This window comes from Bactrocera neohumeralis, chromosome 4, assembly GCF_024586455.1.
Source record: "Bactrocera neohumeralis isolate Rockhampton chromosome 4, APGP_CSIRO_Bneo_wtdbg2-racon-allhic-juicebox.fasta_v2, whole genome shotgun sequence".
NCBI lineage: Eukaryota > Metazoa > Arthropoda > Insecta > Diptera > Tephritidae > Bactrocera > Bactrocera neohumeralis.
Window position 1 is genome coordinate 25,550,106 of NC_065921.1, and position 15,772 is coordinate 25,565,877.

The 15,772-nt window shown below is 32.6% G+C and overlaps 1 protein-coding gene across 1 annotated transcript; it reads right to left on the reverse strand.

Annotated features, from left to right (window-relative positions):
- Positions 1 to 4,052: 4,052 nt before the first annotated feature.
- LOC126755175 (kinesin heavy chain) lies at positions 4,053 to 15,712 on the reverse strand. The gene is made up of 4 exons (XM_050467559.1): positions 15,044 to 15,712; positions 6,877 to 7,336; positions 4,938 to 6,811; positions 4,053 to 4,861 (listed from the first exon to the last, which is right to left on the reverse strand). Exons 1-4 carry the CDS (start codon positions 15,188 to 15,190, stop codon positions 4,418 to 4,420), a joined length of 2,925 nt encoding a protein of 974 aa, XP_050323516.1. The 5' UTR covers positions 15,191 to 15,712; the 3' UTR covers positions 4,053 to 4,417.
- Between the last annotated feature and the right edge of the window lie 60 nt (positions 15,713 to 15,772).

Genomic DNA, 15,772 nt, shown 5'->3' on the forward strand with positions numbered 1-15,772 from the left:
CTCTCGAGTGGTAGGGGTCGGATAAGTTGTCATTTAGATCATCCAACGGTAGATCCAGAAAACGTACTGTCGGTGATTAACGGAATTAACCCGGAGTTTGTCCGGACAAGGACTGTACTTTCGGAGATTTAACTGGTTATTGTTGTTATTTTTGCGACAAAATTCCGCCGAGTTGAGAGTCCTTGACCGGAAAAAAATCCGGGTCTGTTTCAGTGTATAGTATTATGTTGACCCATCTGTCGTGGGAACAAGAGCGATCCAACCTAGTTTGGATCGGTAAGTGTTGAGATTAACTAAAACTATGTTGTTGTTGTTGTCGCGGCAGAATTCTGCCAAGTTAACACTCCTTGACAGGTTAAAAATCCGGCTCCGTTTCGGTTACGTAGACCCGACTGACGTGGAATTAACTAAAACTATCACCTTCATTGGTCGCGTTTCCACGAGCAACAACAAACGTTTTTCAGTCATTTTGTAATGAAAACAAGTGTTTGTTTTAAATATTTTTTTATTATTTTAGATCCTTTTATATATGTAAATACATATACATATATGTATGTATGTATGTCTGTAAATAACTACTATTTAGATTTCTTTTTTATTTTGCCGTTACTTTCTGTTATGATTACTCATTTCAATTTTCATAGTGGTTCTATAATTTTAATTTTTTTGTAATTAATTTTCTGCGTGTTCATTTGTGAGTGTGTATGTGTATGTGTGTGTTAAATGTTTTAATAAGCAAATTATTTATGTACCAGTTTTTCAAACTTGTAATGAATTCGTTTTAAGAAACACGTAGGTCATATATAAATACATATATGAATGCATATAGATTTATATATAATTCATCTTTTTCATAATTATTATTGTATGCATAGCAAAAAACATTGTGCACAACACGACGGTTGTTCCGGTTACACTGTGCTATAAGCGCCGTCTCCGCATTTCGCTAATGGTTGTCCTTTGTCATTCATCACTTATGTAATCTATAATTAAATATTCAATTAATACAACGTGGCGTTGAGTAAAGTTATTTGAAAGCACATTGCATCTAAACGCTGCTGGCATAATTTTTAATTTGAATTCGCATAAATAATTTATTTTAAATTTATTTTCTTGCTACTTTTTTATTTTACTTTATTTTGTTTGAATGTATTATTTGGTGTAAATCTGCTTATTGAACTTACCAATATATTACAAGCAAAATTTGAAATTACATAAGCAGAGCGTGTGATGCGCCAATTTTTTGTTTAACTGTTATTTTTTAAATTTAATTTTTTTGTGCCAATTTGTTTTTATTATTAGACAAATATTTTTATTTCGAAGTACTACTATTTTTTTTTATTAATTTTTTTAGATATCTTATTTATTTATGAAATTTTTGTTAGTGTTAGCTTTTAAAATACTTCAATTATTTTTTTTTAATTTTCTGTTTATATAAAAAAATTTGGTATACGATTTTTTCCTCGTTAGTGTGTTCACAGTAATTAGTTCATTTACGGCATTACAATTTTCAAGTTACATAAACAGAAAATATAGTAAAATTTTAAAATATACAAACATGAAATTTTAAAAATAACTGTTTAACTTTTTCACTGCAAAAACTTTGTTAATAGCTTCAGAAACTCCGCTCAGTCAACTTGAAAATAGTTAGAGCACAACAGTTTTAATGAAAAGCTTTACAATAGTCCACTTATTGTTTTTTCAAAAATCTATTTCTCTTCAATATTTTTTTAGTAAGCAGTTGTATGTGTGTCAGCAAACTCCAATAAACATAATCAAGCATCATTTTACATGATAAAAATCCATTTCGAGTGTTTACAATTATTAGCTAATTAAAATTGTTTCTTTTAAAAAAGCGAAGGCAATTATTTTGTAGCATAAGCGAAATAAATTTAAGCGGACTGTGTTAATTGCCACTTAATGAAATCAATAAATAGCAGAATTAAAACTTTTATTAAAAAAATTAACATATGTATACAGTTATGATTGTATATTTATTGCTATGCAACCAAATATACATGCTTAAGACTTCTTAGTATATATAAAATCGTTATGATTGAACAATTGAATTGAGTTTTGAGTGATACCCAGACGTCAGTACTTTTAGTTGCTATTATTAGTGAGTCTTCAAATATATATATTAAACTAAATAAAAAAATAAATACAAACAAAAATAAAAAAAAAAAAAAAAAAAAAAATATAAAAAAAAATAAAAATAAAAAAAAAAAAAAAATAAAAAAAATTAAAAAAAATTAAAAAAAAAAAAAAAAATTAAAAAAAAATATTTAAAAAAATATTTAAAAAAAAATTTAAAAAAAAAAAAAAAAATTTAAAAAAAATTTAAAAAAATAAAAAAAAAATTTAAAAAAAAAAAAAAATAAAAAAAATTAAAAAAATATTTATAAACAAAATATTAAAAAAATATTTATAAACAAAATATTAAAAAAATATTTATAAACAAAATATTAAAAAAATATTTATAAACAAAATATTAAAAAAATCGATTAAACAAATATTACAAAATAAATATTTTTTTTTAATTAAAACAAACAAAAATTAAAACAAATGTATAATAAAAAAATATCAATAAAAATTTATATGAAAATAAAAATAAAAAAAATAAAAAAAAAAAAATAAAAAAAATAAAAAAAATACAAAAAAATAAATAAAAATTTATATTACACAAAATAACTAGAAATTTATATTAAAATTACATTAAAAAAGCTAATAAAAATTTATAATAAACAAAATTTTAAATTTATAAGAAAAATTTAATTAAAATAACAAAAATGTATATTAAAACAATAAACAATTTAATTAAAAAAAAAAAATTAAAATTAAAAATAAGTATAAAAAATTTAAAACAATTCAATTTAAAATGATTTTAAACATTTTAAAAATTACAAAAATAAAAAACAAATTTAAAAATGAATTAAAATACCGGAATTAGCTTAAAAATTTAAAAAATAATAAATAGAAATAAAATACTAAATTTAAAACAAATAGTAAACGTAAAAATAAAAAAACAGACAAAAAAATTAAAGAAAAAAAATAAAAAATTTAAAAAATAAAAAAATAAAAAAAAATAAAAAAAAAAATAAAAAAAAAAAAAAAAAAAATAAAAATAAAAATAAAAATAAAAAAAATTAAAAATAAAATAAAAAAAATTAAAAAATAACATTAAAAAAATTAAAAAATAAAATAAAAAAAATTAAAATTAACAAAAAAAAAACTTTTTAAAAAAATTAAAAATCAAAATTAAAAAATATTAAATAAAAATAAATAAAACAAGTGCAGTTGAACTTCCCTAACACGAATCAATATATGTAATCCACAAAAACAAACTTCGAGTTATGGCAGGAAATTTGTATGAAATTTGACTTCTATTGCCAATTCAAGAGTTCGAGTTATGGAGAACTCCGAGTTATAGAGAAGTTCGAGCTATGGAAGTTCAACTCTCATTACAAAATTTTAAATTAATGAATCATATGTTACATGTATGTGTGTATGTTTTAGTATAATTGTATTTGAGCAAGTATCCAAAGGCACAAATTGAACTCAGCACTGCATGCACGCACCAGCAAAATACATTTGTTGGAATTTTGCGCCAGGCAAAATTATGCTTTTGCTGAACGAATATGAACGGCTCGCCTCAAACACAAAAAAAAATTAAATATTTAATTTAAACAAAATTAATTATGAACATAATTACTAAAGAACCGTTGCGCAGACGACGTTTCACCAGCTACGTGAAGTGAAATTCACTGCCGCATAGAGCTGAAAAATTAGCATATTAAAAAAAACTTCACCGCATAAAACCAACTGGCAAGTAGTGTAACGAAATTCGCAAAAAATCATAGCAATAAACAACCATACCCTTTTCTTATAGCAACCAAAAGTGCTGTTCGTACATTCTACATATTTCGCACAAATATATATTTTTTTGTTTTTATAGTTTTTGTTTTTTTTTTTTGTATTTTTCGTTTAAGTTTTTTGTATTCTGTCAAATTATATTTTATATCATTAGTTTTCCTTTTTCATATTACAATTAATTATGTGTTTCATGTAAAATAAATAATAATTATTTTTTTCTAAATAGAAATATTAAATTATTTGTTATATGCTTCGCCATATAATGTACTTGCTAAGAATACGACACGCCTTCAAGCATTTCAACATTTCTAAAAACCTTCTATTCATTGCGCCCACTTTCACATAAGCGTGCTCCAGCTGCTGCATCACAAATATTTATGATCTTTCGTTTTCTTCACCCTCATCTGCTCGCCCTAACATTTTTCTGCTTGCTTGCATCATTCATTGGAAAATTGCAAATTTGTTTTTTCGTTTTTTTTGTAAACATACGTATTATATTAAAAAATAATTATGTCATAGCATTCTATGCAACACATTGCTCGCTTTATGAGTTAACAGCACTTGCTTGTGGCAATTGACCGCTCATTACGCTGCCGCCACCACCACCGCGTATGGCAATGTTGCCCTGGCCAGCGCGTATGGGTTTGGCGATTTGTGCCTGTGGACCACGGCGTCCGAGATGCTTTTGTCGCACCGCTTCCTTAATGCGATCCACTTCGTATTGATAGCGTTTACGGTCGCGCATCGCACCTTCTTTCGCTTCCTTGAGTGCTGACTCTAACGCCTTGACGCGCTCCATTGTTGTGCGCAGACGTTTCTCCAGCTTGGGCAATTCACAGCGCAGATCGGCATTGTCGCGCACCAATTGCTTATGCACCTTTGTCAACTGATCGAGATTGTTTTCGAGGAAAGAGATTTTCTGTTTTTGTGCCAGTGAGCAGCCGTCCTCCTCGTTGTCTTCGTTGATTACGGTCTTCTTGATGCGTGCCTGACGGTAGAAATGTGTGATATTATGTCTTGATACTGTACGATATATTTTCATAATGCAACAAAACAAAACTTACCTGTAAATCTTGTACGAAGAGTTTTCTGAGGTTATGTAGCGTTTGCAATTCCTTGGACACGGTATCTTCTAGACCCTTCAAGTCTTTGCGTGCTTGTTCGCGACGCTCGTTGGTGAGTATGATGTCCTGTAGCTTATTGGACTTGTCCGCTTCTTCCTGCTTCAATTTTTCATAGTCGACCGTCATCTGTTGGTGTGCCAAAATCAATTTCTGGTATACATCCTTCATTTCGCTCATTTCATGCTGCTTGGCAAGTATCTCGTCGCGCAATTCGGACACTTGTTTGGTGTGCGCTTCACGCAGCTCATCCATTTGCGAATCGAACATGGAACGCAATTCCTCCGCCTTTTGTTTTTCCTCGGCATTCACAGCGGACACATGCTCTGCTGCCTTCAGTTTGGCGCATTCTTCGCGCAGTGAATCGATTTGCTCCTCCAGAGCACGCTTCTTGTTTTCTGCCTCGCGCATTGATTCTTGTAGCGACTTCATGCGTGCCTCATGTTGCGAGATCAGTAGACGGTATTCGCCCAAGTCTTTTTCGTACTCGGACAATTTCTTGTTCGAATCGACTTGCTGCGTTTCCATATTGCTACAACGCTGTGCCATATTCTTCGCCTCGGTTTTCATTTTGCTGATGTAGAGGCGCGCCATGGTGAAGTCTTCCTCCACTTTGGTCGAATCGCTAGCACCGGTCACGCTGTTCATTTTCATATCAACAGCAGAATCGCCAGTAGCCAACGCTTGACCGACTTCGGCTAGATCTCGCAACAGATTTGTCAGCATTTCGTTGATGCGTTTCTTTTGGTGCGTTGACATATCCTTTAACTGCTGCAACTCAGACGTTGTCGAATTGAGTAGTGTTTGCTTTTGTTGCAATTCCTCATTGAGTGAGTCGATATCTTTGTTTTTGGTCTCGATTTCTTGCGATTTTTGATCATAATTAACTGCCAATTCTTCAAGTGCCTGCAGCACCTCTTTAACCTCTTCCTTGGCCGATTCGTTCTCCTGTTGAATGCGTGCCATCTCTGATTGCAGCGCTTCATATTCACGACGCGCATTAGCAATGAGCTCTTCCTGCTCCAAAATCTGATCTTTCAGATTCTCCACATACTGGCTCTGTTGGTTGATTTCTTCGTCTTTCTCATCGAGCTGTTGGTAGAGACCTTCACGTTCGGCTTCGAGACGCGCGCGCTCATCGCTACTAATTGAGCCAACCATGAGACCGGCCGCCGGTGTAGCGGGCACTGGTCCAGCAGTAGTCGCCGGTGCCTCCACCTCCAGGTTGGGTGTGCTCGCCTCCATAACATCATCTACATTGACTTGCTCTTCGGCATTGACCGTTTCACCGGCGCGCCAACGTGCCAACTCCAATTCCAACTTCTCAATTTTACCCTTAAGACGTGCATTCTTCTCTTTTTCCTTTTCATATCGTCGTTTCCACTCTTCGGCTGTAAGTTCCTCATTGACACAAACAACATTCTTGACGGTCTTGGCACGGCGACCGAATTCTAATGTTGATTTTGTCTCAGCCTCATTGAAACTAGCTGGTGAACAACAAATTACGATTGTGGTGCGTGCATTACCGCCCAACGATTCCTGCAAGATGCGCGTCAACTTCGAGTCTCGATACGGTATATGCGTTTTATTGCCGTCCGCCAGTGCGGAGATCACATTACCCAAGGCAGACAATGATTTGTTAATATTTTTGGCTTCATCCAGTACCGTACCTTCAGCACCGGTCTTCGAAACCTTCTCAGAACCTGCCAAATCCACCAAATACAATTTACCGGAAAGTTTCTTTTGATTCTCCAAATTCTCTTGTTTCACATTAATCAAGAATACTGAATGCGAACGCGACGAATGTTCGTTCATGTCTGCAAGAACCAAAAAATTATCAAATACCGATTCCAACAAAAAACCAAAACGTTGATGCACTTACTTGTCACAGCAATGTGCCGATTCGATTTTCCCTCCTCAATTACCTCGAACACATCCTCGGGTGACGACACAAAACGCTCTGTAGCGCCCTTCACGTACGGCACACGGTTCTTATCTTCATGTACGCTTAGGTTAACTTTCGAGACGTCAAGTAAATCTCGTATCTTATCCATATAGATTTCATAGTATGAGACCTTAATGTGAAACTCGAGATTCATCTCCATTGTGTAAATGTGATTGAAAATATCATTGACAATACGCGGTATGATACCTTGCTTCACCGGATCACCTAGTACACCCTCCATGGTGTGTGTTTTACCTGACGATGTTTGACCGTAGGCAAATATTGTGCCGTTATAACCGGCCAGCACATCTGTGACAATAGACTTGGCAGCCTCATTGTACACTTTCTCTTGGGATGCATTTGGTTTGAAAACTTTGTCGAACAAATATACTTTGCCCTGTGGATTAGACGAAAGAAAATGAAACAAAAATTAGTTTTGATAAATAAAACATTGAATTGCTTTTGAAGAGATGTTCTACTCAATTTTAAATTATTAAATTCTAATAATATTTTTACCAGTTTGTGTTTATATTTACATATGTATAGTATATTTCTAGATCAAAAAAATATAAACATTTTTTTTTGTTATTTAGACCTTATATAGCAAACCCATAAACGGACTATTCTGATTTGGTTCCCTTCATTAATTCCGAGCCGATCTTCTCGGTTTCTAGTACTTCAGCCTTCAAACTGTTGTTTTGAAATTGAAAAGATAATTGGTTTGAAAACTTTTCTACAGCGGTACTCTAGTGAATAGAGATCCAAATGTGAAAATGCATCGGTTATTTTCCATTCCTGCAATCTCTACTGGTAGACAACTATCTAAGAAAACTACATCAAAACTCAAGGTAAAACAATAATTCTTTGTTATGCATACAAAAAAATTACATCAATTTCTTTTTTGAAAATAATGTGCGGAAATCCTTTATATTGTGAAATGCACCACATTAAACTGTCAAACCAAAAGTAAACAAACAAACCGCTGTCAAAATTCAAACAAGTTTCTACGTATTTTGAATTTAAAGTGATTGAAAAGGATTGAATAGCAACGATTCACACATATTTAACACCTTTGAACTATCGAGTGCTTAGGCAGCAACGTATCCCAACAATAAATAGTCCATTTGCTATCAACAGAGAGCTATAAGCCGCTCGCTACGGATGCAAGTGGGAGGCAAACACCCACGGCACAAATGTCAGCTACAAAAATAAAAGCAAAAGTTTGCAAACAAAGTTCCATTAAATTCCGATGTGCACATGCCACGATGGTTGGTTTAGTACAAGTTGTCGTTTTTTTTTCTTACAGCTTTTTGTTGTAAACGAATGCATCCTGCTGACCTACTTTTCAAGATATAAAAATTCATACGACTACATGGCATATTAAGCATGGCAAAAGGTTGAAAGGGCGTGTGTTGATATTCGGATAATTATTGTGATGTATTTTTGAGTTATTTTTTTTAATTCTAGTATGCAACCATTAAAGCTAACGCACGGTTGAATTACTTATTTGCATAACGGTATTCTATTTTGCTTACATTCAAAATAAACTTTTGACGTTCCTTTATGCTAAATATACACACATATCTGCATATCTACGAATATGCCATCAATCAATCGCACAATCATAGGTATTCCTGTTATTTATATATTTATTTATGCGCTAACGACTTGTACCTGATTGCTTGTGCACGCTGTTGTTGCGTTAACCTTCTTGCCATAGGAATCAACCAAAAAACTAACAAATTTGGGTTAGAGACATTAGCTGCGCTAAACGTTAGTTGATTGGCAAGCAGACCGGAATTTCGAACGCACACTGTTTTGGCTGCTTGCCAAAGGAAATTTCACCACAGATTAAGTACGAAATAATAGTACATAGGAAAAAAAGTACATAACAAAACTTAATGCAAATTAAATGTGATGCAATATTAGAAAAATCAATACACAACTTAAACGGATAAAAAGTGCCGCAGATAAAACAGAGTCGGAAAATAAAGAGCACATAAATAATTATGACGTTTTTTTATGGAATTAAAAAATAAAATTCACTACAGCAGATAGAAGAAAGTAAACAGCAAAAATATCAGCTGGTTGGAAGACTTTAGAAAATTCATATACATAGCTAAAAAAAAAAAATAGTAGAAATTACTATAGTTCCTATGGAATATAAACTCCCGATTATGGTCTACATATAGTGATTTCATTTTATAATCAAAAATAGTAACGAGACACAAAATTTTGGGGCAGTATTATAATTTGTTTTGTAGTGCGAAGAACATCATAAATATAATAACACACCTAAGCCAGTTCTAAATTTAAAGGCGATTTTTTATTATTTTATTAATATTTATTAAAAGCATTGTTGAAGGTAAAGCGATACCGTACTTCCGTAAAAATGTTAAACTGCTACATACTATTTATGAACCACATTTTGTTCTCAATGCACAAAACAAATGCTTGATTACTAAAAACAAATAAGTGATAATATATCTGGGGAATGTTTAGACGTTTTCTGTTGTACACATAGACACACATGCATGTAAATAATGAAACTTTCCATACACAAAATCAAATTAGCTTAAGTAAAATTAATTTGGTAAATAATTGAAAAGGTCGTTCCGCCTTGAGCCCCGTTGTACGAACATATTTTGTGGATCATTACGGGTTGACTCATCTATTCCATATATTGAAATGACTAAAATGTACACACACATGAGTGAATTTCGTTTTTTTTTCTTCAATGTGAAATTAGATCATAAATATAAGAATACCGAGTCATGTTCTCACCAATCAACTAATGACGACCAGCGAATAAGAAGCACACAAGAATCCAGATTTTTTTGTTTGAGGGAATTATGTGATAATTTCACACAATACCTAATTTCGGTATAATTAAAACAAGTGTAACGAACACTGTGTAACAAAGTACTTTTGAGTAGGAATAATTCTGTGCCATGAATTGATAGAATTTGGTAGTGACTATAGCTATTATTGTTTCTGTGTACCATAACTAGGTTTTCGACTAGAAAGCAATCAGTGTGGAACATCTAAAGAGAATTTGAGATACAGTACTAATCATTTTAACGCTTTTAGTGACCCGTTTAGTGAATATCCGAGACCCTTTAATTTTATCTCTAAGCTTCTTTTTGTTTTTTGACAATAAGGATTCATTTCCTCGTCTCGTCTCGCCTCAAGAATCGCTAACCGCACTAAAAAGTTTGTATAAAGCAAATAAAAGCGAAATTTAAAAGTAAATTTATTAAAACAGCAATGAAACTGCAAGTAAAAGGAAGCATAAAGCAAATTAGCAATGTCTCATATGAACATATTCAATTATGTTTTAACTCGACCAACAATTCCAACAATTGGCGCATGTTGAGGAGAGTAATGAGATTGTGGAAAGTGTGCTCGAGATTTTCGCTTTATTTTAATATGGCTATGATTGTTATAATTAGTATGCATATTTATTCATATGGAGTACGTATGCCGTACGTGGTTGCGCAAAAGTGCGAGATATATTTAATTGCTCATGCATACACTCATCGAGACAATATGCAAAAAAAACCGTTCTCTTTTTTCGCACGTTCCAACAGCTGGATAGTTCATTAGTTTTTTTCTAGACAACACATACATAGATATATGTAAGTATGTACAAAGTACATATATAATTCGAGTGATAACATTTTAATTGAAGAAATATATAGATTAGATTGAAAGTGAAAATATGACGTCAAAATTATGTATCTACATGAAAGTATAGAAAGACCTTCTGAATGCAGTATTTAGCAGACAAAATCCGATTTTGGTCATTAGTGGCAGAAAAATGCAGCTCAGAAACTTCAAATTTGATAGGACCTCACGAACAGTTTCAATATATTATTCAGAAGCTATTAATATGAAAGTATTCATAAAGCCTTTGCTGAAGACAATTTCCAACGGCATATTCACCTGCATAACAACAAAGAATACATTTTGACTGCTTCTTGCCAACACAAAATCCTTTCTTCTAGTATGATATACCTAACATCTGCAAAGGACTTACAGATATTGTCCAACCTATCAGAGATTAAGTTGCTGAAGTCCACCATAAACATATGAATAACTAACTATACTGTTATTGAAGCTACAAAAAGCCAGCACTACAACAGCTTTAAAGTTAAGTTATCTACACACTGAGTCAAGTGTGCTCTTTAACACATAACCTCAAGTGGTACATAAAAACAAAAAAATAATTTCCCCCTTTCACAAAACAAAAATATAACAATAGCTGGTCATACTACTTTAAAAATTAGAAGAAAGACACGATACCATATCTAAGTTTATTTTAAGCGCAATTAAGAACTTAAAGAAAAACATGTAGAACATCAAAAGCAACACATTTCTCGCTTTTATGAGTTTACTTAAGAGGGGAAACAACTTAAACTTAAGCCACCGGCGTTTGACAGAAAATTGATGTCAAGTTTTTATGTTGCTAAGAAAACTCCCAAGAAAGCGCACACACGTGTATGTGTGAAGCAAAAACAAAGCGAGAAAAGACCTAAAGAAATTTTAAAGAAATAATGACGGAAGCAGCACGCAGAGATTTCATGTAAAACGCCAAGTAATCTATTTTTAAAATCATTCATAAAAGCGCTAAACATACATATGTATGTAAGTTTTTGTATATAGCATCTTCAACAGTATAGTTGCACTTTTGTTTAGAGATGGCATGAAGAGAAAAATAGCGTAGCAGATCAGTAAAAGTATTGCAAAAAGAGATGCTGCCATAGTGTGAAAGATAAATAACAACAAGCACTTTTTATTATCAAAAAAAAAACTACTAACAAACACTGTAAAGAAAACGAATATGAGGAAATTATTAAAAAGTACTTACAGATACGAAAATATTTTAAAAGCTAAGTGGGTTTGTTAAATTACACAATGAAGACTGTAGGCAGTCAGAGTCAGTCAGTTAGTCAGCCACTTAGGCGACTGTCAGTCAGTGACGAGTGTACCTACTCCAGTCGGTTGGTAATGGACGTTGGAGTTAATTACCATTTTTGTAATTGGCAATAGCTTGTTAGTGGATGCATATGAAAGAGTACCATATACATAGATATGTATGTACATATGAGTATGCATCATATTGTGGTAAAAGTTTATTAACGTGTTGTCTAGTTGTATGTATGTAGATTTATGGTTGACTGCTTCAACGCTTATAGTTTGCCAAACCAACATGCATACAAACACTGAAATTTGTATATATCTACGTATGTTAGTAAATCCATAAGGTCTTTGTTGTTGCGGAACTTAAAAGAAAGAAATGTGGCGCTGCTGTGCGCCAACATGAAAGGCGGTTGCTCGGCCGCCCGACCGCATTTGGCGCAACACATTTTTCAGCGTAATAAATCGTATGGAAGTGTGGAATACTTTCGAAGGCAATACGAGTGAATGGGAGAAATGTTAAATCTAAAATATTTATGTGCTTAGAAGAAAAAAAAGAAAGTGATTAGATAGTATATTAAAATTTGATTCGCCAATAGCTAATAAATATTTATACTTTAACAATCATAATGCGGCTGATGTTAAAAACAGAAACAAGACACGTTTCCTTCGATTGCACCCTTCACAAATGCAAAAGATTCCCTAGAAGAAGTTGATTTTTATAAATCACTTCGAATGGCAGCAATATACGTACATACATACATATGTATATGTTTGATATAGTAATCCGATCTGAACAATTTCTTCGGAGATTGTAACACTAAATAAGACAATTGTTCAATTCACAACGACAGGTTGTGTAATCGTAAAATTATAAATTTTTACACTTGTTTTTTTATAATTCTACGATTTTACGATGCTTTACGATAGTTTGTGAATTGCTCAAATAATTTATGCCAAATTTCTTGAAGATAACTCGTCAAATACCACACACCAATCGACGGTTTTGACAAATTAGCAACTTTTTGGGGAGAAAAGGACATGTGTGAAATTTCAGATATCTAAAAAAAAAACTGAGGCAAAATTTCGCGTATAAACAGACAGACAGAAATACAGACTGAGTCCTTTGGCGTCTTCTAGGTGTTACAAACTTCGCGGCAAATTTAATATACTCTGTTCAGTGTATAATAAGCAGAGAAACAAATTAATTGTTTTAAGTATAGTATATTACCAATGATTTTATGTTTTATTATCGACTTTCAGTAATATTTTTTCGTTCGACTACAAAATGGAAAATTTTTCGATCATAAAGACTTTCCTTGTTATAAGAAGTAATAGCAATAATCTGACAATCCGAACTACACTTTCAATTTCTTTGTTTCTAATTTCATTTTGTTTCTCATTTCATTTAGTATGCAATGCGAACACTCCTCAGAGAATCTTTGGCAAATATCATAAATTTCTTGTCCAATTTTCACCTGCATATAAAATTAACCCTAATAAACACTTGCCAGTCTTTTATTCCAATACTTGCACACATTTGTATGTGCACCTTCATACGCAAACAAAGATTCTCCAACGCAAGTAGTATGAGCATGTACTCATATGTTTTCGCGCTTCAAGTCAACCCATCTGGAGCGTCGTTACACATATTGCAGGAAAAATGCCTGATGGGTTTAAATAAATTATTCAACTTCTACTTGTGCTTCATTCGCACAAATTGCTTGCTTGGCGCATAATACTGTCGATAGCTTCTATGTAATTGGTAAATATGGATATATGTATGTATATCCACCAATACATACACATACATATATGGTATATATTTACATATTGCTACTCCTACAGTGGCGCACTTTTGCAGCTTGTGCTGTCCATTTGCTGTTACCATTGACACTACCGACACGCCATTCCATGCCACCCGGCAAATGTGTATATATGTATATGTAAGAAAATTCCGCGTGCAGTCATCACCATCGTCGCTCCTGAATGTATGGACATGACTCACGCGCCATAAACAGTGTTCATGTTGCGGGTAACTTGGCGCAATGAGCACAATAAGTGGTATGAGGTTGAAATAGTAGCGTTGGCGCTGATGCCGACAATATAGCGTCGTAGCCAACGAAGACCATGGCATCGGTATCGCTGCCTGTAAAGCAGCGTATGAATCGTTTAGATTCACGCAACTCAGTCTTCCGTCCTACATCTGTACCCACTTTCGGCTTATGTCTTTCTAGCGTAGTGCTCTCATTCGTTTTTAGAGTATTAGTTAATCGCCTCTATACATTTTATTTATTTCTTTAATATTTTCGTATTATTTTTGTTTTCTTTCGCAGAGCAGCTGTTCGATTATCGTCAAAGTTTCGACTTTTGTAGTGGTTGCGGAAAATTGTTAAATAAATGTTTATGACTGGAAAGTTATTCTTTATTTGAATTGATAAACTGACATGAGATGAAATTATTTTGTTTTGATTTCTATTTATCACAATTTTTTTTTGTTTCTTTCAATATTAATGTATTTTAAAATTTATTTCATAATTCTACTATATTATAGCAGAATTCGATCAAACAAACGCCGGTTTAAATGTAATGTAAAAAAAAAGCCATGAAAGCATTTTTTTTGCATTTCCAATTCTTCTTTAATACAATAATTCTTAAGATAATTTAGATCTCTTTCGCTTGTGTGGTATATTAATAAAGCAATAAAAAAGAATTTAATCGTGCTAGATATAAAACAGCACCTTTTATGTTATTAAAAGTTAAATAAGAATGTGTAGGCAAAAATGACTTTCCCTAAAATACCTAACTAATGCTATAGAAACCTACAGAATATACAATAGATTTCAATTTTATGTATTATTACTGTATTCTAATAGATTTCAAACATTTGTATGTTTTTATCAAAATCAATTTGTCATAATCACTATCAGACGTTATAAGAAATCGAATATCATCATCATTGTTATGAAATTTCACAAAGTGGGGTGGCAACACCCAAGAATAAACCTCCTGCCTATCTTATGTATTTGTTTTAGGGTAGAATAGGGAAAAAATGACGTCATCGACCAGGGAGTGTAGCGGGAGTGGTAGTTATATTTGACAATATTTGCAAACACAAAACGTATTTATATATATATTTGTATTAAAACTGCCAAATGGTTAATAATTTCTTAAATATACATACCGCAATGGAAATGCAATTCTCTTCAGTGTTGTTTGGAAATTTGACGATGAATTTAGAACCGGCCTTCTCTTCACTGTCATTCAGTGGACGAAAACGACATACCACTTTGATACTGTCCTCCGCTGGAATCTCCCGTTCAGCAGACATTTTGACGGTTGAGCGGTGCTGACCAAACCGTTATCCTAAATATATGAAGTTTATCCAACCCTAATATTTCAAAATGGTGACTTCGTAACTGCACTTCCAATTAGCACCGCTCAAATGCCTCTTCTTTTTTCAATTTTATACTACTTCGGAAGTGAAAATTATTACTGCATTTAACAATTATTGACTTTTGCTACTCTCCTGCCTCCTACTTTTAAATTTTCTTTCTTTTAATATTGTATTTTTCTTTACTTCACTGCTTTTCCTTTTTGCAACTGCGACGTTTTCTGCTTGCTTAGCAGAGACGCAGACACATGCAATTTCACACGTCAATCACACAACGGAATGGACGCGTTAGATTTTCTTATTAAAAAAAATGCAATTAAAATAGCACAGGATATCCTTTTTTCAAGGTTTTATGGAAAGATTTTCAAATTATTTAATTGTTAAAAAATATAAAAATTTTCACTTTGCTCGTCAAACCGAACCGAACCGAACAGTAGAATATGAGACGACAAATACACACCTCGCATCGCAACAGAGGAGGATGAACGCGATTGACAGCAAAAAAGTGTTAACAGATTA